The 22403-nt window shown below is 34.6% G+C and overlaps 1 protein-coding gene across 1 annotated transcript; it reads right to left on the minus strand.

The window, feature by feature from the left end:
- Positions 1 to 7501: 7501 nt before the first annotated feature.
- LOC132602477 (uncharacterized) lies at positions 7502 to 8748 on the minus strand. Its single transcript, XM_060315317.1, has 2 exons — positions 8355 to 8748; positions 7502 to 7921 (listed from the first exon to the last, which is right to left on the minus strand). The coding sequence occupies exons 1-2, from the start codon at positions 8615 to 8617 to the stop codon at positions 7546 to 7548; spliced, it is 639 nt and encodes a 212-aa protein (XP_060171300.1). The 5' UTR covers positions 8618 to 8748; the 3' UTR covers positions 7502 to 7545.
- Positions 8749 to 22403: the final 13655 nt, after the last annotated feature.

Below are 22403 nucleotides of genomic sequence, written 5' to 3' on the forward strand. Positions count from 1 at the left end.
TATTGATAAATTATGTACTTCATTTTAAGGGGTGTGCATACTCAGATACACAAGTAAAAGTAAACGGAAAAATTAACTTTTTGCTATTTTACACATCTTTTAATTTGAGATCACAAGATTAAAAAGTTTTTTTTTATTTTTTAAACCCCATATCAAGTCAAAAGTCAAATTAAGACACTTAAATATGAACGGAGGGAGTAGTTGTTATTTTAGAATTGAATAGGAAATCAAAACTATAGTGACCAAAAAGATGAAAATATTAATTTTGATTTGGACTGACCAAAATAACAAGAACCCAGATCACAGTTTCTCAAAATATTCTAAATTGAATTGGAAATAAAAACTATAGTGACAAAACAGATGAAATAATTAATACCCAGATGAGCTGAAAGAATGATAAACTTCTTGTTTATTTCCTTGGGTTTTATTAAATTGCTTGAAATAGAAAGAAAGAGATAATAAAGAATCTAAAACGGAAGTGCGAATATTATTATTATAATTAATTTGAATCTAACTGGAAAACGACACTTCTTACTTGTGTCGCTTGGACATGCAGTAAAATCACTACAGAAAAAGGGGGAAATTATAATCACGTCCCTTTGAGTTTTGGATACGGAAATGGGCCTAAAATACTTAGAACTATTAGAATTGATATAAAAATATAGGAGTGTTAATGGTATTTAAAAAACTGACTTAATCGACTGAACTGAATTGTACCGAATCGATTTTTAGATTTTTTTAATGAAACCGACAGTTTTTATATAAAGTTATAACTGTATCGAATAATTAGGTCGGTTTTAAATTTTATAAAAATAAACCGAAAAAAATACCGGATCATACTAAATAAATTTATGTATAATTATATTTTATACATTAAGTGTATAAACAGTAAAATATAAATCTTTTTGCCTTGGGCCCGGGTGATGGAAACAGCTACAAGCCTATAATATAATTAACACCCAAAGTTCTAACATTGAAACATATCATACTACTCCTATATATTGCAATTAAATTAGTTCTAATGTTTCAAGTAGTAACATGTAAGGTAAAAGGTACTCCAACGATCTTAGTTAGCAAGCTACAAGGTATTAGATATATTTCCTCTCGTATGATTTAAATTTCTATTACTGGATACTTAATCTTAGTATACTCAGTTCTTGAGTCCCCCTTTGATTGATTTCTTCTCGCTTGTGTGATTTAAAGTATATCTTTTTTTTTTTTTTGCTTAACTTTGTTTTACACTACCGTAAAATTTGTAAGATGAATTTCTATTCTTGTCATCTTTCATGTTTTCTTTATTCATCACTTTTTAAACAGTGAAAATGTTTAGAGAATTTTTGCCAAAGTCCTACAGAAGTATGCATGGTATCGTGTTCTAACTTCTACTAGTGATTTTACATGATGTTTTCCAAAAATAGAAAATCGAAAACTAACCGAACCGTACCGATACCGAAGAGAAATAGAGATAATGGGATGGTTTCGAAAAGTCTAATTTAGGTTATACAAAATTAAATAACAAAAAAAATTATACGGTATAAATTTTATAAAATAACCGCCCGAACCGTACCATTGAGACCCCTACAAAAATGTCATTCATCCAACTTCGAGCCCTCAAATATCCTTGTCGTTAACGTATAATTGGATAGCCATATAATTAACTAAAACTAACTAATTCTCAACCCATTTAACCGGATCCACCAACTAAACCCTGACCCGCCCCAAATAAATCCCTAACAAACCAAATTGAAAAACCTCTAACCCATTTCATTACAAATCAAAATAAGGAAAAATTAACTCGCATTAGTTTTTATATGGAAAAAAAAATCTTATCTTAAGTTTTTATTGAGCATATTTGTGTTGAAATTTAGTTGAATACTGCAAAAATACTTGTTTAATCATGAAACCTACATACAACTTGGACATTCATTGATGAACATTGACCTCAATTTAAAAATTTAATTTCGAGATTTGTTGGCAATTTGAACTTGGTATGTTGGAATTTGGTTCTTAAGCTCAAGCGTGATTGAGTATACTTGGAAAAAAATCCATTAAGGAAGTGAACTAAAGCCGCCATTGAAGGTGCTTTTCGAACCTTGCTTTAAATTTCAAAATCTGTAAATTTGGGTGATACTATTTTTAAAATTAGTAGCATGAATAACCATCAAATTAGGGCTTAGAACCCGAAAAAAGAAGCAAAAAACCCTATGGAAGTCATTAATGAAGCTTGAAGCTTCAAGTTAGAAGATGGCATGATGGTGATAGAGATTTTCTCACACGGGCCGGGTCAATACGGGTCATGGATGGATTTTTTTTTTAATTTGGGAAGGGTTTAAATTTGGGCCAATCAGATCTAGCCACATAATAAATAATTATTTAATTATTTTAACGTGATTGTTGAAAATAAGGGCAAAGTAGACCCAATAGGTTAACGATAGGGGTATTTGGGTGCTCAAAGATGGATGGAGAGCATTTTTGTACCAATTTTAATAGTTTAAGGACATTTTAGGCCCTTTTCCGTTTTGGATATGGTAATTCAACCCAAACTTGAAGGATTCCTACCAGTTTCCTGGGCTTAGAGGTTGTTTGGTACGTGGATGGAATAGATAAATATACGTCGTCTGTCCCATAATAAGTGTCACCTTAACCAAAAAGACGCATATTAAGAAACCAATAATGCAATATGAAGTTTGCTAAATTACCCTTATATAATAAAAATAAATTATTTTTTCCTCTTGAGTAGAGCATGCATAATTAATAATCCTTTTAACATTGGGAATCCAATAATATCAAGTTACTGTGTGGCTTTTCCAATTATCATTTAGATGTTACTTTGGCTTGTAAGTTTTTGTCTAAGGATAAAATTGAAAAAACTTGCCAATTTATGTCTTAGTTTCATAAGGTGACACTTATTATGGAACAAATAGTTTTTGCTAAAGTGACACTTATTATGGGACAGAGGGAGTATTTCATGGGTTGAGATATCTTATGGGATTAGCTATCCCATTATTTTAGTATAAATGGTTGGATAAAATAATTCCAGCACTAATTAACACACTAATCAAATGCGAAATAAAATAATCATGCATCTTATCCAGAGTCTTTATCTCACCCACCTAGTGACCCCTTAAATTAAAACGGACAACAAGTCTTCTATTTAAGCAAGAGCAACAAGTTTTTTTTTTTGTTTCCACCCGGTATCCAGTATTCGTATTGGAAACCGATTATATCCGAATTCGCGCCGTTTAATCCTTATTTTTTGAGAAAGCACTCCCTACCGATGATTTTTTTTTTATAAGTTTTTTCTTTGGGTTAGGTGTGACTCTTTGATGATTAATGTCATGTGAAGTGTAATACATATTTAAAAAATCCTTAAAATTTTCTGATTTATACACAACTTTTACCTTCCCCTCTCTTCCAATTTACGTATAATAACAATAATTACTATTACAGAAATTTCTCTTTAAAATCTGTTGCATTGATTTTTGTATTTATAATTTTATACTAATAATAAATGTCGTTGTTTGAATAATTATCGCATTTGTTATTTCTTAGATTTTCCAAAAAAATCACTGTAAATATTCTTTATTGGTTTTAAAAAAACCATACTCCAATTCACTTAATTATATCTGGCTATATCAGGGTAACCTTTTTTAGTTCAAAAGTTGGACGGTCCTTTAATTTCGCCCAAATAGTCTTTAATTTCTTGGAGGAAACAAGAATAGTGACAAAGTTAAGTAGGATTATGAGAACACAGATAAGAAAAAATTTATACTTCCTTTCTTTACATTTATGTGCAGATGTTCCGAGTCGATACAACTAATTGTCCATGTAAATTCATGAATAGATTTATCAAAAATGAAATAAATGATAAAGTTATCCTATTTCAAATAGTTAGTGAGCAATATAAGTTTTTGGACCCCTCTTTCCACCCCTAACCTCCAAACATCGATTCTTTTGCTATTTGGTTATCTGTTCACATCCAAAACAGGATCAATTCGAATTCTTTTGGGATGTCAAATAAGTGGAAAAGCTCCCTCTATTTTCTTCAAGAAACAGTTCACATTTTGACAAATTGCGACGAATAATATGATGATTAAACGTGTGACACGACTCTGTAATTGAGACTCAATGCTCGACAAATTGATTGGAATATGGAATGGGTGCGTGGATGAATCAAATTTTTGTTTAGAAAAGACAGTGAAAGTTCATTGCATGCTATATTCTATAGCAATAATAAGGCAAGGGATTCATATATGGAATGTCGTAACTCGTAAGGAACTAAAATAGGAAGATAATATTTACACTAAATAATATTTTTTCAGTTTTAATTTATTTGATGTAACTAAACACTTTGATTCATCATGAAATTTAAGAATTTATGAAGGTTTTGAGATTTATGATTTAAAACAAGTTACGAATATTTGTGGTTATAAATTATCTCACTGAATGTGAATGAAATTTAAAGTTAGATTATTTCTAAATACGAAATGTATCATTCTTTTTAAATACATAATAAATAAATAAATAAAAGTGCATCACATGAGCTGAGAGAGAGGATATATTATTAGCTTATGACAAAGTAATTTCTTTTTTTCCATTAGAGCTGCTCGTGGTACACGCGGTTTTAGAAATTCTTGGTCAGGAATAGATGTCTCGTTTCCTAAAATATTTCATATCAGTCAAACATTTGCTACTAATGTCTAAATAAGTTTTATTCATCTTTATTGTTATGGCCCTATGGGTAAAAGAGCCTGTTAAATGTGATTGGGGACCTTTCCGACAATCAAGGATTCGATATATGTGATTCATATGGCAATTATAATTAGACAAGCTTTTTAAGTAAGGATATATGTTTTATATACATATAAAGAGAGTGATATCATTCATAAAGCTCATAGTATTAGTTATTAGAGAATTTTAATACGTGATAATAAGACCAATTTTCTTATGGGGAGTAATTTAATCTAGTCACATACTGACATTCAATCAAGAATCCATTGGTAGCTATATAAATGACTATTGTTTATCATTATAATCCTTATCAAATTATTAATTAATTATCATAGAAGTTACCTGTAATGACATTGTACTCCCAGTACTCCCTTTGTCCACTTTTATTTGTCACGTTTCGCTTCTCGAGAGTCAATTTAACTAATCTCCGGAGCTAAATTAAATTAGATTAATTCAATATTTTAAAACTAAAATTTAGATGTTCGGGAACTATACAAAAAATACTATAAGTTGCAATTCTTCTCATATTAATATAATGAAAAAAATACATCTTAAAATATTGATCAAAATTTATACAGATTGACTCTCGAGATGCGAAACGTGACAAATATAAGTGGACGGAGGGAGTAACAACTTAATTGTGAAATATATTTTGCCTTTGCCTTATGAATGAATATATGGAGTATAAATTAACTTCTTCTTTTTTTTCAAAAATAATTTTTTTTTAAAAAAAATTGCGCTTAAGGATTAAAAAATTAGCTTAAAATTTTGTGTATGAAAAATGTATGAAATGTGTATATCTCGTTCAAGGTTTACAAGATTCACTCAAAATTTTGTGTATGAAAACGGTATGAAATTTGTATCTCGATCAAGGCTTGGCATTTCACTCACATTTTCGTGTATAAAATTCATGTTAGGTTTCTGTAAAAATTAATACAACTACAACAAATTATAGACAACTTTCATATAATATTCAAGACTTAAAATAATCTCTCAAAATTGTGTATGAAAAATGTATAAAATGTGTATATCTTGCTCAAGGCTTAAAAAGTTCGCTCAAATTTTGTGTATGAAAAATTGTATGAGATGTGTATATCTCGTTCAAGGCTTCGACAAAATATAACTTCAAACAAAATCGAATTTTAATTTGGATTGGTTTTTTGTTATTTTTTTTTTTGGTTTGGTTTCGGATTGGAAAATTAAAAATTTTGTATTTTTGGTTTGGTTTCTGATTTCAAAAATAAAAAATCGAAAAAACGAAAAAACGAAAAAACGAATAATATATATATATATATATATATATTATTTTTATTTAACATATACCATTTAAGGGATTTTGAGTTTGAATGTTAATCACTTTCATCCTTTCTTACTTATAGCCTTTTTGGCCAAGCTTATTTTTCCCCCAAAAGTACTTATTTTTTCAATAAGTGCTTATTTTAAAAAAAGTGAAGTGTTTGACCAAGCTTTTAGGAGAAAATAAGTGCTTTTGGGGAGTAGCAGAAGCAGTTTTTCAGAAGCTAAAAAAATAGCTTTTGCCCAAAAGCACTTTTTTGAAAAGTACTTTTGAGAAAAATACACATAGAAGCACTTTTTAAAAGCTTGGCCAATAACTAATTACTGCTCAAAAGTACTTTTTAAATTAATTAGCCAAACACAAACTGCTTTTAGTCAAAAGTATTTTTTTGAAAAGTACTTTTGAAAATAAGTTATTTTTAGAAGCTTGGCCAAACAGGCTATTAGTGGCTATTTGTATTAGAGTATACAATGACTCATTCTCAATCTTTAAGTTATGAACATGTATTTATATACAACAACAGCATCCCAGTTGAATCCCACAATAAAAGTATATGAACATGTATTTATATACTTTTAAATATTGTATTTTTAAAGTTTTACCATGTGACTTATATTAGAAAATATATTTAAGAGATTTGACATGATTACTTCTCATTCTTTATAATATTTATTCTTTTTCGTCATTTTGATTATGTTAGTTATCTTATATGACGCAACCGAATAACCAAACCGAAAATAACAGAACCAAATAGGGATAAATCGAACCAAACTAAACGTATTTTGATTCGCATTGGATTGTAGCTTTTAGAAACCGAACACCGAAAAATCGAAACCAAATGACGTAAACCCCAACTGAAACCGAATGCACACCCCTAGTTACATATGAGTGAAGTTCATATATTTCTGACGTTAAGTCACATCTGGTGTGTTTGGAGTTCGAGCCAAAAAATGACTGAAGCAGATAAAAATAACTGAGGTGCAACCATATGTGGCTAGAGTTCAGGAAAAGATGTCTAAACTTCAATTATATATGATTAGAATTCAAGCAATAATTGCTGGTTGAGGCAAAAATGAATGAACTTTAGCCATATAAAATTTTAAACATTAAATATGAAGTTAGATTTTGTCAAGAGTTACTTCAAACATTCTATATCCAAAGTGGGGTACACGTGCCAAAAAAAAAATCCCAACTTAAATGGCGGCTTCAAATCAGATAGTTATGCACTTAGTCCAAGAAACGTTTACACTTTAACAGAGTCCATAAAAAAAATCGAGTATAATTCTGCACTTTAGGTTGTAATAGTAATCAACTAATGTAAATATCAAACAAACTGCTTAGTCAAAATCATTGGCTACAAACAATCAGGAGAAAAAACTTAATTGCTAAAAGAAAACGAAAGCAAGTTCAAAATTTGTTCAGTCCAAAGGAGTAGCCAAATATTCACAAAAAAATAGACTTACAAAATTTTTGTTCATTTTAAAGAAAACAGAGAAGTAAAGATATGGTAACTAATGTTACGTATGAAGTGACCTTATTGCGGGCATGGCCAAGTCAAACATACATGAACTACAACACTTGGTTCCAATTACTGCACCACCATTCACATTTGCCAATTCATTTTCACCCTTTAATTCTCCATTCCTTTGTTGAAAACTATCTTCATCACTTTTATTTACATCACTAAGTTCTTCTTCTTTTTCTTTTTCTTCCCAATCATGAATATTAACCTCCTCTTCATCTTCCACAAGCTCATTTTCACTATCATCATCATCGTCGTGTGTTCTCAAAACTTCATTGTTAAGCGGGATGAGACGAAGTGTCAGCCGTCCATCGGACCGATGAGCCTCGAGATACTCATAGTGTTTTACTTTCTCTTCCTTAATGATCAACCTGTCACAGACGAACCAATGGTGAAATCAGAAATTTTAATTTGGGAATTCAAAATATAAAAAAGTAAACATAAAAAAAAAGGTTAGGAAATTCAACTTGTAGTATATATATATATATAAAAAAAAGTTTGATCTATCTATACAGTGAAATTTTCCGGCGAAAAATGCTAATTAACTCCTCTTGGACAAAAAGTGTATGTTGTCGAGGCAAATTCAGAATTCTAAATTTGACACTAAATATCACTCATCACTTTTTATAGTGATGGATTTTAGCAGGGTAGATCTATAATTTTGAATGAGCTTAATTGAACACAAGAAGTCTTACAAGAAGTTTTACTCACACTATAGATATTCAAAATATAAACCCATAAGTTTAAATCTTGGATCTGTCTCTGAATATATATATTTATATTGGAAATTTTCACCCCACTAACCTGCCATCTTCAGTGTATCTCTTCATCACCCAAGGCATTTTGATTTTGGAATAAGGGTAATTTTCTGTGTGTAGAAGACATGGTATTGGTGGAGGATATTCTTTATCTATTTTCTCTCTTTTCATTTCAAGCCTTTTCTTGATCATCAAACCATCATGTTGAGTATTGGACTCGAGGTTTATATCAATGCAACTCTCAACACCAATGAAATCAGCCAAATCATGTCCATATTCTTGGTTTGACGATGATTCCAGCCAATGCATTAGAGAAAGTAAGAAACCAAAGACAAATTATTTCTAGGACAAGGAGATTAATTAATAGGGAATACTCCTACTAGAGATGGGGTATTAAAAAGAATTAGCAATGACAGCTAAGAATTGGTTCAAAAATTACCTCCGAGGATTGGGTAATGGATTTGGATTAGGCTATGGTCTAGCTAATTACTTTGAATATATGGTAATAAAACGGATAAAGGAATCATCCGGTAAAAAAGGAAGATAATTAACATATGGTAAATTAGGTTGGACATGATCAGCCATAAGATTAATATGCAAATTCCAAGAAAAGAAAAAGAAAAATACAGCCAATATAGAGTTGTTTGGACTTTGGACTCCGAAATTCTGAATTATGTTAGGGATTGTATACCTATTGACATTGTACGTAACAGTGATACCAAATCATACTAATTACAATGGTTGAGGAATAAATTAAAGTAAGAATGTGTAATAATTAACAATGATTTTATGATAATCATGTTTGTGAAAGCATGGGTAATATATTTATTGGGTTGGCGTAAACACCCGGTGCAAATAAGTCACTACAAGAAAGTATAGAAATCGCAACAATTTTTTTTATATTTAGCAACAACTTAGTTTTATTGTTGGCAAATGATTTTTTTGTTGCCAAAGAATTTGATTTTGTTGCCATAGTATTGATTATTGTTAGATTATGTAATTAGTTAGTCAAATATATTTTGTAATCTTCTATTTTAGGATAGCATATGTTAGAATTATTTGGTCAAACTAGTTCCTAATTTGTAGCCGACAATTATGTTGTAAATCATGTATATCAACCCATTGAAGGGAACAGAATAATCAAGGAAAACATTCTCTTACATGGTATCAGACTAGGTTCTCCTATAAACCCTAGCATCCTAAAACCCTAGCCCTTGGCCGCCCCCCCCCCCCCCCCTTGGCCGCCGACCCCCTCCCCTCTTTTCGTTTTCCTCTCCTTCGGCTATTCCCCCTTCTCTTCTCTATGGCTGACGCCTCCAAGTTGCATCCTGCGACTACCGTCACCAATATCAAATCATGCATTCCTATTGTGCTTGACTACGAAGGAAGCCAATACAATAATTGGGCTACCCTCTTCAAGCTCCATTGTCGTGCAAACTTGGTGATCAACCACATCTGTCACGACCCAGCCCCGTGGGCCGCGACTGGTGCCCTACTTGAGCACCCAAACGGACAAACATACCAAATCGCCATATTATAGCTAGGTCAATTTTCAAATTCATCATTTTAAACGGATCTGAAAATCATTTTCTTAAGCGATCACACGTGTACAGAAATATCATATCAGAACAAAAAGGGGCGGCGGAATACACATCGCCGATCATATACACACATATACAAACATACAGGCCATTTAGGCCGCATCAAAATCTGATAGATTGGCGGAATGCACATCGCTAGACACAAATATCACACGCTGCCTCAAATTATATCAAACTGTCTCAGACACATTTCAAACACAACCATATATATACATATATATCATAAGCCGACAAGGCTATCAAATGGCGTAACGGCCCAAAACATATACAAATGCACGCCGACAAGGCGGCCATGGTGAGTGGGATCATACAAACACACCTGTACAGAAGTAGGCACAACCCACATATACGTCTACAGACCTCTAAACAGACCAACCGAATCATATGGCGGGACAGGGCCCCGCCGTACCCCTGAACAAATACATACATATGTAGCGAACGAAGATATATACCAAAATGTAGGCTCCGGAATAAGAGGAGCACTCCAAATAGAAAAAGAGGGTGTCCTAAACAGGTGGATCACCAAACTGTGCGTCTGTACCTGCGGCATGAAACGCAGCCCCCCGAAGAAAGGGGGTTAGTACGAAATATGGACTGAGTATGCAAAGCAGAAGATACAGAAAACAAACCTGAGGCATAAACGAAATAGAAGTACAGAACATAAGTGCAAACCCAAAATATCAAAATGTTTACTCTCAAAATATAAGTCATGCATAGGGCACAGAGAATATGGTCGCCCGCCCGTCGATGGCGCCATAACACAGCATAACACCAGAAGGTTTCAAATCTCCGTATCCCCGTCACACATCATCACAACATATCATAAGCCATATCACAGCATAACTCCATAAACGGAACCCGGCCCTATGGCGAGGTCTCGGGAACCGTAACACAGCATACTGCCGAATATATCGTAGTGCGCACGATCACAAAACCGGCCCGGGAACCGGCGAACGATATCATAATAATGGGCACGAGCAGAGTAGTGCGGAAACTAATGCAATTTACCTATCAGAACATTTATGAAACTGGACATAATCATATGACAACCCGTTAGGCAAACTAGTCCGGACAACTGATCAATACGGAGTTTTTCTCACAAAAGTACTTCTGAAATCGTATTCATAGTTCAAAATGTAAATCAGAATATCATGGAGTAATCAAAACATTATTCTTTAATAGCTAAAGTCATAAGCAAAAGTCTCTTTCCGATATCGAACAAAGTTAAGTCAATTAGGGCAACGAAGGAGACTCGGGGCCAGAGGGCCCACCTCGGTCCAAGTCGAGGCGGCGTACAAATTTTACAGACATTTGACCTTATGGAATCAACCATGAAAGCTTAGGGGTGATTCGATCATGTTTACGAAAGTTACGAATGTTTGAACGTTTCTTTTCAACAAAGCATAAGTTTCTATTTCAATTCCACTGAATGGAATAATGCTAAAAGTAAATTCGAATTTCTATGAATAGAATGATCCCCGAGGTTCAAACTCAAACCTAGTACTTCTAGGACATGCCAAGAGAAGGAAAGGGATAGCTTTACATACCTCACTTGCGCCTTACTCTCGTCCAAACTCAATCCCCGCTTTGCCCAAAATCTACAATTGGTCATAGTTGCCAAATATGAGATTCATGCTTTTAGAATTCAAATTTAAATCCATATTTGTCTACCGAAATTTCGGCAGCATTTTCCCTATAAATTCCACATCCCCGAGAATCATCTCGGCCCAAAATATCAACAACAACAACACAACAATACCAATAACCACAACCAAACACATTCTAACACAACTAGTCTTCTTTTCTACATAATACAACCCTTCCATTCCAACTCCACAATTCCAAACTAATATCAACATTTTCCATATCCATTAACTAATTCAAGATTATTCAAACATATTTCAATAACATTCCAAACAATATTCAAGGATTCAAGTCATCCCGCCAATTCTATATTCCATCCGAAACTTCTACAAATGCAACAAAACTACTAAATCACATTGTTTTCTTCCAAATTCATTAACAACAACCAAAATTCTCATTTTTGAATCTTACTTCCCCAATTACATAAAATCTTTATTAAAAATTCACATAATTTCCCATAACGACCCACAACCATTTTCAATACCAACTTGATTCATTAAACCCTTATTTACATCACAAACACCACAACAACACAACTAACAAACTAAATGGAATTTAATTCATCTCCTCCCTTCATCACCATGGCACACGGCCATGTACACACCCACACGGCTATGCACACACACATCACAACTCCATAATTCTCATCCAATTCTCATCATCATAACATATATACTTATTCCATAACACAAAAGAATAGAAATCTTACCTTTTTCCTCAAACTTCCACTTGCCAACACAAGCACTTTCTTGCCTTAAAAAATTATACCATGTTGAAGAGCATCCTTGAGTTAGTAATATTGCTAGAAAATTATGACTTTTGGATCAAAGTCTAAAGGCTTGGGATTTTATTTTTTTTCTCTTGGAGGGGGCCGAACCCCTCTCCCTTGTTCTTGCTCTATTTCTTTTGTTTGTTTCATGAAGCTTCTAAGGGATAATGATCCTTTATAACTAATTTGGCACATGGAAATCTTTATAATTCTCATGGGCTTGGCCATGTATGGCCGGCCACCCTCTTGAGTTGGGCCTAAATTTTCTCTTATTTTTTTGGGCCCAACTCATTGTGGATCTTATTTGTAATTCCCGAAACAAATTTCCAAAATTCCAATTTTGCCCTTGGTCTTCCCCCGTATTTTCGCACCAATATTTTTCATGAATATCACACATATGAGATAAAATAAATACATAGCCCTCATTTCCTACAAAGCAAGATTATTCCAAATTTTCCAAATGCGCATAAACGCGGGAAATAACAACATCCTACCTCCTGCCTCCCCCACCGTGCCACCACCAGCAACTGCAGCCGAAAAACTTGCTGCTAAGGCCCTATGGGAACGGCTAGATGACATTGTTCGGCAATGGATATATGGTACGATATCGAATGATCTTCTCAACACGATCATTCATCAAGAGGACACCGCAGCCGAGGCTTGGGACCGCCTTGTTCATCTCTTTCAGGATAACAAATCGGCTAGGGCTCTTGCTCTTGATGCAAAATTCACCAACACCAAATTGGTGGATTTTCCGAATGTGAAAGCATACTGCACCAGGCTGAAAGTTCTTGCAGACAACCTTGCCAACGTCGGTCACAAAGTTTCCGACGAACGACTTGTGCTTCGTCTTCTGCGAGGGTTGTCGGAGGAATATAAAAATTTTCGCACGACGGTGCAACACCGTACTCCTCTCCCATATTTTGACATTGTCCGGTCGATGCTTGAGCTTGAGGAAGATAGCCATGCCGAGGACGCCGTTCACGATTCCGGCTCGAATGCTGCTCTTGTTTCCCACAATGTTAATCCTCAGAATTTCTCAGGAAATGGACAGCCCAATAATTTTGAAAATAACTTCAACAATCGTGGAAACTCGCAGCATCGTGGAAAGAAAAATAACCGCGGTCGCAGCGGCGGTAACCGCAACAACCGCGGTGGCAGCGGGAATGGACAAAGCAGCGGCGGGGGCAGCCGAACCAATGCCCAGGCATACCAACCCGCCGCGTCGCAACAGCAGGGACCCGCTGCCCCGTCGTGGTATTTTCCACCGTGGGCAGCTTGGGGGCCACAGTCGTGGGCCACCCCACCGTGCCCGTACCCCACGGCTGGGTGGCAGCAGTTGCGTCCAGCTCCCTCACAGCAGGGAGTTCTTGGTCCTCGTCCTCCACAGTCGTTCTACTCGTCAGCCTCGTCATCACATGGTGGGTATGCGCCCACAGATATTGATCAAGCTATGCACACAATGTCGTTAAATCCGCCCGATGACAAGAATTGGTACATGGACACCGGAGCCACATCTCACATGACCAACTCCCAAGGTACTCTCTCGTCTTATTATCAATTGAGCAAAAATAATGGCATTGTTGTTGGTAATGGTAACATGATTCCAATTCGTGGTTATGGTCATACATCCCTTCAAGAAAATCCCTCTTTAAAATTGAAAAATGTCTTACATGCACCTAAACTCATCAGAAACCTTATTTCCGTTCGTAAATTTACTATCGATAATATGGTTTTTGTTGAATTTGATCCTTTTGGTTTTTATGTGAAGGATTTACGGACGGGGAGCAAACTCATGAGATGTGAGAGTTGGGGTGATCTTTATCCATTCTTCAAAAAATTTCGAGCCATCTCGTCTTCCGCACCATCTGCTTTTAGTGTCATCTCTCCTCATATCTGGCACTCCCGTTTAGGTCATCCAGGGGATGTTATTCTTAGTTCTTTACGTAGTAGTAATTTGATTGAATGTAATAAGGCTCGAAACAATGTTTGTCATTCTTGCCCTCTGGGAAATTAATTAAATTGCCTTTTTATGACTCTCTTTCAACTACTACTATGCCCTTTGACATTGTTCACAGTGATTTATGGACTTCACGTGTTCTTAGCTCTTCAAGTCACAGATATTATGTTTTATTTCTTGACAATTACACTAATTTTCTTTGGACTTTTCCCATCAAAGCAAAGTCCCAAGTTTATAATTGCTTCTTGTCTTTCCGGACTTTCATTCGCACTCAGTTTGAAAAAGAAATCAAAACATTTCAATGTAACAACGGGCGTGAATTTGATAATGGTCCTTTTCATAAGTTTTGTGAACAAAACGGGATGCTTTTCCGCTTTTCTTGTCCCTACACTTCCCCCTAAAATGGTAAGGCGGAAGGGAAAATTAAATCCATCAATAATATTGTTCGTACACTCCTTGCCCATGCATCTATGCCCCCCTCCTATTGGCATCACGCCTTGGCCATGGCAACGTACCTACACAATATTCTTCCTTCTAAACTCTTAGCATATAAGACACCCACTCACATTCTTTATCAAAAGAATCCATCCTACTCTCATCTCCGAGTCTTTGGCTGTCTATGCTTTCCTCTCTTTCCCTCCACAAAAATTCATAAGCTGCAATCTAGGTCCACTCCGTGTGTCTTCCTAGGATATCCTTCCAATTATCGGGGGTACAAATGCTATGACTTATCGAGCCAAAAAATAATTATAGCCCGGCATGTGTGGTTTGATGAAAATTCCTTTCCATTCTCACAAATAAATACTCCCTCTCCTACCTCATATGAATTTTTGGATGATGATAATTCCCTATTGAGAATCCAATTGTTGCATGACTAGGCCACTGCTCCGCCAATGCAGCCCCTCCCTCTCGTGCAACCTACCACCCGAGCTCCCCCACCTCCTCTCCTTCATCGCCGACTGCCCAGCAGTCCACCTCCACTGCCCCAGCTGCCCGCCACGGCAGCAGCCCTCCTCCTACCATGGTCCACACGACAGTCCCCCCACTGCCAGCCCCTCCATCTCCCACGCTGCCTCACCACGGCAGCAACCCCTCCCCTGCCAGCACCCCACCCGTTCATCGCATGACTACGCGAAGTCAACATGGGATTTTTAAGCCGAACTTGAAATACCATAATCAAGCCTGAAGTGTCACCAACAATTCAATCTCCCCCATTCCTCGGAATCCCGTTGGTGCCCTTAATGACCCGAATTGGAAAAATTCTATGCAAGATGAATATAATGCTCTTATTGATAGTAAGACTTGGGAGTTGGTCCCTCGTCCTCCAAATGCTAATATTATTCGGTCTTTATGGATTTTTTGGCATAAAAAAAATCTGATGGTTCTTTTGAGAGGCATAAAGCCCATCTTGTAGGTGATGGCAGGTCTCAACGGGAAGGTGTTGATTGTGACGAGACTTTCAGTCCGGTGGTCAAGCCGGCAACTATCCGTATGGTTCTTACTATTGCTTTATCTCACTCTTGGCCCATTCACCAGCTTGATGTAAAGAATGCATTATTACATGGCAATCTGAATGAGACCGTCTATATGTATCAACCTCTGGGATTCCGGGATCCAGCTCATCCTGATCATGTCTGTCTCTTGCGTAAGTCTCTTTATGGTTTGAAGCAGGCACCACGGGCTTGGTATCAGCGTTTTGGTGAATATGTGGCAACCATTGGTTTCTCGCATAGTACATCTGACAACTCTCTCTTCACTTATTGTTGTGGAAAAGATATTGCTTACATTTTGTTATATGTGGATGATATTATTCTAACTGCATCTTTAGACTCTCTCAGACTCGGTATTATGTCCAAGTTAGCTATGGAATTTGCAATGAAAGACTTAGGTCCGTTGAGCTATTTTTTGGGGATTGCTGTCTCCCGGGACAAAAATAGTCTCTTTATGTCTCAGAGTTCTTATGCAGAGGATATCCTTGACAGGGCAGGCATGTCACAGTGTAAGCCTTGCCCCACTCCAGTTGACACAAAATGCAAACTCAACGCTTCTTCAAGCGCCCCGTATGAGGATCCTACGAAGTATCGTCGTCTGGCAGGTGCTTTGCAATACTTGATATTCACTCGGCCTGACATATCATACGCCATCCAACAGGTTTTCTTGTTTATGCATGACCCCAAAGTCCAGCATATGGAAGCATTAAAACGCATTTTGCATTACATTCGAGGTACGATTGACTTTGGCACACATTTATACAAATCCTCTCTACAGTCCCTACTATCATATACAGATGCTGATTGGGGAGGATGTCCAGACACTCGACGCTCCACATCGGGTTATTGTGTCTATCTTGGGGATAACTTGATTTCTTGGTCTTCCAAGCGCCAACCTACTCTATCTAAGTCAAGTGCTGAAGCAGAATACAGAGGGGTTGCTAATGTTGTCTCTGAGTCTTGTTGGATTCGTAATCTATTGCTTGAACGCAATTGTCCTATTCGTAAAGCAACTTTGGTCTATTGTTACAATTATTGTTGCAAAAAGTACTTTTGACAAAAAAAAAAAAAAAATGTTGCACGTTGTTGCAATAACAGCTGTTGGGAAAAGTTCATACAACAATTTTTTTTTTTTTTTACCAAAAGTACTTTTTGCAACAATAATTAATCTATGGCAACAAAAAAAAAATTGTTGCCAAATATATTTTTTCTTGTAGTGAGTATTTACCCTAACAAAATTAATCCTTGCATTACAAGTCCCTGCATAACTTGTCTTCAAACCAAACGACCCCTCTATGTATGAATAACTATCTCTTGGCATGAAAAAACGTATGTTGCATGGTAACTCGCTACTGGACTAGGCTCTTCCAAGATGGATGTCCATGAGAAAACTATCCAATGCATGATCAAGCTGCTCAATATGATTGTATTTATCGAATTATTTAATCAACCTCATCTTTTTGTTCATCTTGAAACTAAATCATGTGCTTAATTATAAGCAATAGTAAAGTTGCAAAGAGAGTATAAATCAACGATAATGATGTAAATATTTGTGGCCCAAGTCCTACCAAAAGCTTATACCAAGATTATGAGCCATGGAACTAGTATACAACTTTACATTGCTCTGAGAAAGAGGGGAGAGACCAGAAGTCACCTAGAAAATGACTTTAGTTCCCACTTTTTATATAATGAAATTGTTTGAATACAATAGGAAAGTCAACTATATTTAACATATTTTTTTCTCAAATAACAAAGTTCTTGAAAAGAAGAAACTCAAACTGACTGGAATGAGAAGACAGTTGGAGAATATCTCAGAATTAATTTAACTTTCAATATGAGATATGGATGATTTATGATAGCGTAGTTTTAGCATATATAGTTCTATTGCCATTTTTATTAATTTTGTAAATTACATACTCAAGGGGTGGGAATAGGGTGAAGCATGAAATGTACTAGACAGAACACTTGCTCCCTTCTGTATACCTGTAATAAAAGCTTACTTAAATCGATCTAATTAAAAATTACGAATTCAAAACAAACATGGAACGCCAGAAAGGAGGACGATGGAAATATAGGACAGAGACAAGATGGTGCATAGGGTGTACATGGACCGGGTTGGTTCAGATTTTTCAAATACCAAACCAAACCAATTGCGTCGGGTTTTTAAATTTATAAACCAAACCAAACCAATAAAATTCGGGTTTTTCAACTTCGGGTTCTCTCGGGTTATTCGGTTTTTTCGGGTTATTCAGTTTTTTTGGGTTTTTTTCGAAAAAGTCTGTGGAAAATACATAAAACCCCCCAACGTATACTCGGATTAATTATGACGCACTCAACCTTTGCGGGTGACCTATTACCTCCTTGGCCTTATTTTTTCTGTATTTTTGTACTTTTTTCGGCTGACATGGCACAATCAAAATTTGATGCCCAGTTGCACAGTGGAGAGTGTTGCACACTCTCCGCCACATTGGCGCCACGTCAGTGCCACGTCACTGCCACGTCGTCGTCTTCCACTTCTTCTTCTTCTTCTTCTTCTTCATTTCAAGAAATCAATCAACCCATTTTCCTCCATTAACACACATATTCAATTTCATCATCAATCATAAAAAGCTTATTTTCAAGAAATCAACCAACCCATATTCTTCCTCCATTAACACACGCGCATTCAACCCATTTTCTTCCTCCATTAACACACACACATTCAACCCATTTTCTTCCTCCATTAACATACACATTCAATTTCATCATCAATCATACATATATTTTCAAGAAATCAACCAACCCATTTTCTTCCTCCATTAACACACACACATTCAACCCATTTTCTTCCTCCATTAACACACACATATTGAAGGGATACCGGTCCATTTGAAGGGCAGTTCGTGCAATTTTTTCATTGTTTATTTTGTAAACAATGAAGGGCAATTCGTGCAACCAGTCCATTTGAAGGGCAGTTCGTGCAATTTCTTCATTGAATTTTGTAAACAATGAAGGGAAATTCGTGCAACCAGTCCATTTGAAGGGAAATTCGTGTAAACAATGAAGGGCAACCAGTCGATTTGAAGGGCAGTTCGTGCAATTTCTTCATTGTTTATTTTGTAAACAATGAAGGGCAATTCGTGCAATAAATATTTTTGAGCAACCAATCCATTTGAAGGGCATGCAGTTCGTGCAATTTCTTCATTGTTTATTTTGAAGAAAATGGGTTGAATGTGTGTGTGTTAATGGAGGAAGAAAATGGGTTGAATGTGTGTGTGTTAATGGAGGAAGAATATGGGTTGGCTGATTTCTTGAAAAGATATTTATGATTGATGAAAGAAATTGAATGTGTGTGTGTTAATGGAGGAAGAAAATGGGTTGAATGTGTGTTGTTAATTTTAAAGAAAATGGGTTGAATGTGTGTGTGTTAATGGAGTTGATGGATTTCTTGAAATGAAGAAGAAGAAGAAGGGTTTAGTGATGAAGAAGACAAAATTAATGGAGGGTTTAATGGTTAATTAGAGGTTAATTAGTGTAAATATAATTAATAAAAGAAAAATCAAATGAAAAAATAAATAAAGGAAAAGTGGCACTGACGTGGCGCCAATGTGGCGGAGAGTGTGCAACACTCTCCACCGTGTAACTGGGCTTCAAATTTTGATTGTGCCATGTCAGCCGAAAAAAATACAAAAATACATAAAAAAAAATAAGGCCAGGAGGGTAATTGGTCGCCCGCAAAGGTTGGGTGCGTCATAATTAATCCGAGTATATGTTAGGCGGGTTTTTATGTATTTTCCCAAAAAGTCTTCCTACAAAATATATGACTTTTACTTCAAATGTTTCTTTAGTCCTAGTATGATATAACTATATAACTAAAGTGTTTCTTAAGAAAATAACACAAAATGTGAGATGGGCGATGACATCGTATTAAAATATTCAACAAAAAAGATAATAAAATTGGTTAAAATAAGTATTGCTAATTAATAATCCATAAAGAAAATGACTTTAATCAAAATACTAAGTTATGCTAAAATAAGTATGGCTAATAAGTATTAATTACATGACAAAGAAAAAAATTAAGCTATGTATTTTTACGCTCTAAACCAATTATGCAAAACTAAAGAATAGGTATCTAACATTACTGTCATTCTTAGTGTCATAATTGAATTTCTTTTGTTAACATTAGTGTTGAGTTGGTTTTGTTTTGAAATTTATTTGAGTTACTAATTACATCCATGGGATATAAAACTTATTGACATTCAAAATTCTAAGTTCAAGCTTAAAATAATATGATAAAAGACAAAAAAACTATGAAAAAATTTAAGAAATATTTACAAATTACATTGCAAATAAATATTTTTATGTATAAAATATTTTTAAAATCGAATACACGTAATGTCGGGTCGGCTTGGTTAGGTTTGACTTTTTTTAGCTAAAATCAAACCAAACCAATTATGGATGATTTTTTTTTCAACACCAAACCAAGTCAAACCAAACAACTAGTCGGGTTTTTTTCTAGGTTTGACTCGGTTTATCGATTTGGTGCGGTTTATCGATTTGTTTTGTACACCCCTAATGGTGCATGCAGCTAGAGAAAACAATTGTGCAAGTTTTATCGGTTCTGTAGCAAACAAGACCTGAAAATCTTAACAGCACACAACTAGGATTTTAAATCATGGGTTCACCATTAAAAAAAGAAGGAAACAAAATGTGCTAAGTTGGAATTGATCCCTAGTTCTCTAGGTTAAAAACTCAATCTTCAACCAATTACACAATTTATCATTTTTGTAGCATGTGTTCCAGTAGGTAATACTATACCAATTTTTAAAAATATATACATAAAATACCTAGTTTTACGGAGAGACCATGTGTTCACGTGCCCCAAAATTTCTACCTAAATTTGCCCTTGCTCACAACGCCCTGTGGTAACTTTTAATTCACAGATGAACCACATTTTTACTACTATATATAAGAGAGAATCCCCATTTTGTGTACTCCTCACATGAGTTTGTTTTTGTCTCTTTTACCCCTAATTTTTTTTTATGATTTTGTAAGTTTCAAGCATTTTGGTAAATTTTAAGAACTTTAAGAGCTTTTTTACATGCTACTAAATGATGATGTCATGGAAAAGATTATAGTAACCCCACAAAGCACACTCATACATTATTTGATTCTTTGGGTGGAAATGTTATTAAACGTGCTTCAAATTATATTTTTTCCATAAGAATTTATTATAGACACGTAAAGAATTATCTTGTTGTTCAATTTCTATTTTAATATAGGATTAATTATTATATAAACATCATTCTTATAATATAATTTATTGTTTATTGATGTTATTTACCATTTATCATTTGCTATTTTAAATTTTTATTCGAAAAATTAGACCTAAAGTTTGTTTTTTAAAGTTTTTCTCATGTAATTTTATGTCGTACATGCTCGCAAACATAAGTAATAACAAATAATTTATTTAAGGTAGACTTAAGTTTTAAATTAAAAGAATAAACGCAAATAACTTATATCTAAATAGATAAACTATAAAACATTATTTTTATATATATTCTGAAAATATTTAAAAAAAAAACAATAGCTAAAGATTATACAACTTGACCTCCAAACAGTAATAATACTTAACAATTGCAAAATGTATATTTTTCATGTTTTAATTATTAAAATATTTTGCTAAATACGGAATAATTAATATTTTATATAATATAGAAATAAATAGTTAAGTCAACATGAAAAGACTATACGTAGATTCCATACAAAAATTCATTAAACTGGAAAAAGAAAAAAGGAAAAATGTTATTTCTTGACATGCATCTTTTGGAAGCCAGAAAATCCAGGGAATCGACGTCCCCTAAACCATTAGACTTCCAGAGAAGAGGAGTCCGGTCGCCATTAAAACCCTTCTCTAAAGTAAGAACTTTAATTTCATTGACTTTTCAATATTTTTTGTGGGATTTAATTTGAAAGAACGTTTACAAAAATGTCTTGGAATACCAAGGCTTTAATTGCTTGTATTTATTTATAAGTTAATTTTAATTATTTCATCATACAATAAGTATTGTAGCAATAAATACTTTTCACATAGTTCAATATTGTAGTATTTTTTGCAAAAAATAAGTTAATCATTATGGGTTCAATTCAGTGAAACAAATGAAATTAATTTTGCTTAGGACAAAGCTCGATTTGGATCATCAGAAATTATAATCTCAAAAAATTTAATAAAATAGAAATTAAAAGAGCTTTCATGCATGCATTTGTTTGATTTTTTTGTTAAAAATCTAATGTACAAACTAAAAAAAAATATTCTCCTTTAATTTTCAGATACCTTTTAGTATTTTCATATTTTAAAAGTCTTTAAAAAGTGTCAGAGTTATGTTATAAAAACAAAGTAAGAGTAGAAAAATTATAGACCTATCCACAAATTTCATTTTTTGTGCGGAATGTCCTTCAAAGGCACTGGTTTTTAATTTTTGCCCCTCAAATTGGTGGTCTTTAATTTTTGCCTTTTGCTAAAAACTCATTGGTTCCGAGTTCGAACCCTCACTTAGTCAAAAATTAAAAAAAAAAAAACCGCAAGGTAAAATTTGGATTCATAAGGCAGAGTTTTGCCTCAATCTCTACCTGATTAGGCAGATTTTTACTA

Source organism: Lycium barbarum, chromosome 7 (genome assembly GCF_019175385.1).
Source record: "Lycium barbarum isolate Lr01 chromosome 7, ASM1917538v2, whole genome shotgun sequence".
In the NCBI taxonomy this organism is placed as follows: Eukaryota; Viridiplantae; Streptophyta; class Magnoliopsida; order Solanales; family Solanaceae; genus Lycium; species Lycium barbarum.

Excerpts from the sequence above, each read along its gene's own strand:
- LOC132602477 (XM_060315317.1), bottom strand. The coding sequence starts at position 8,617 with ATGCATTGGCTGGAATCATCGTCAAACCAAGAATATGGACATGATTTG. Across the intron at positions 7,922-8,354 it reads AGATACACTGAAGATGGCAG|GTTGATCATTAAGGAAGAGA; the intron begins GTTAGTGGGGTG and ends CGTCTGTGACAG.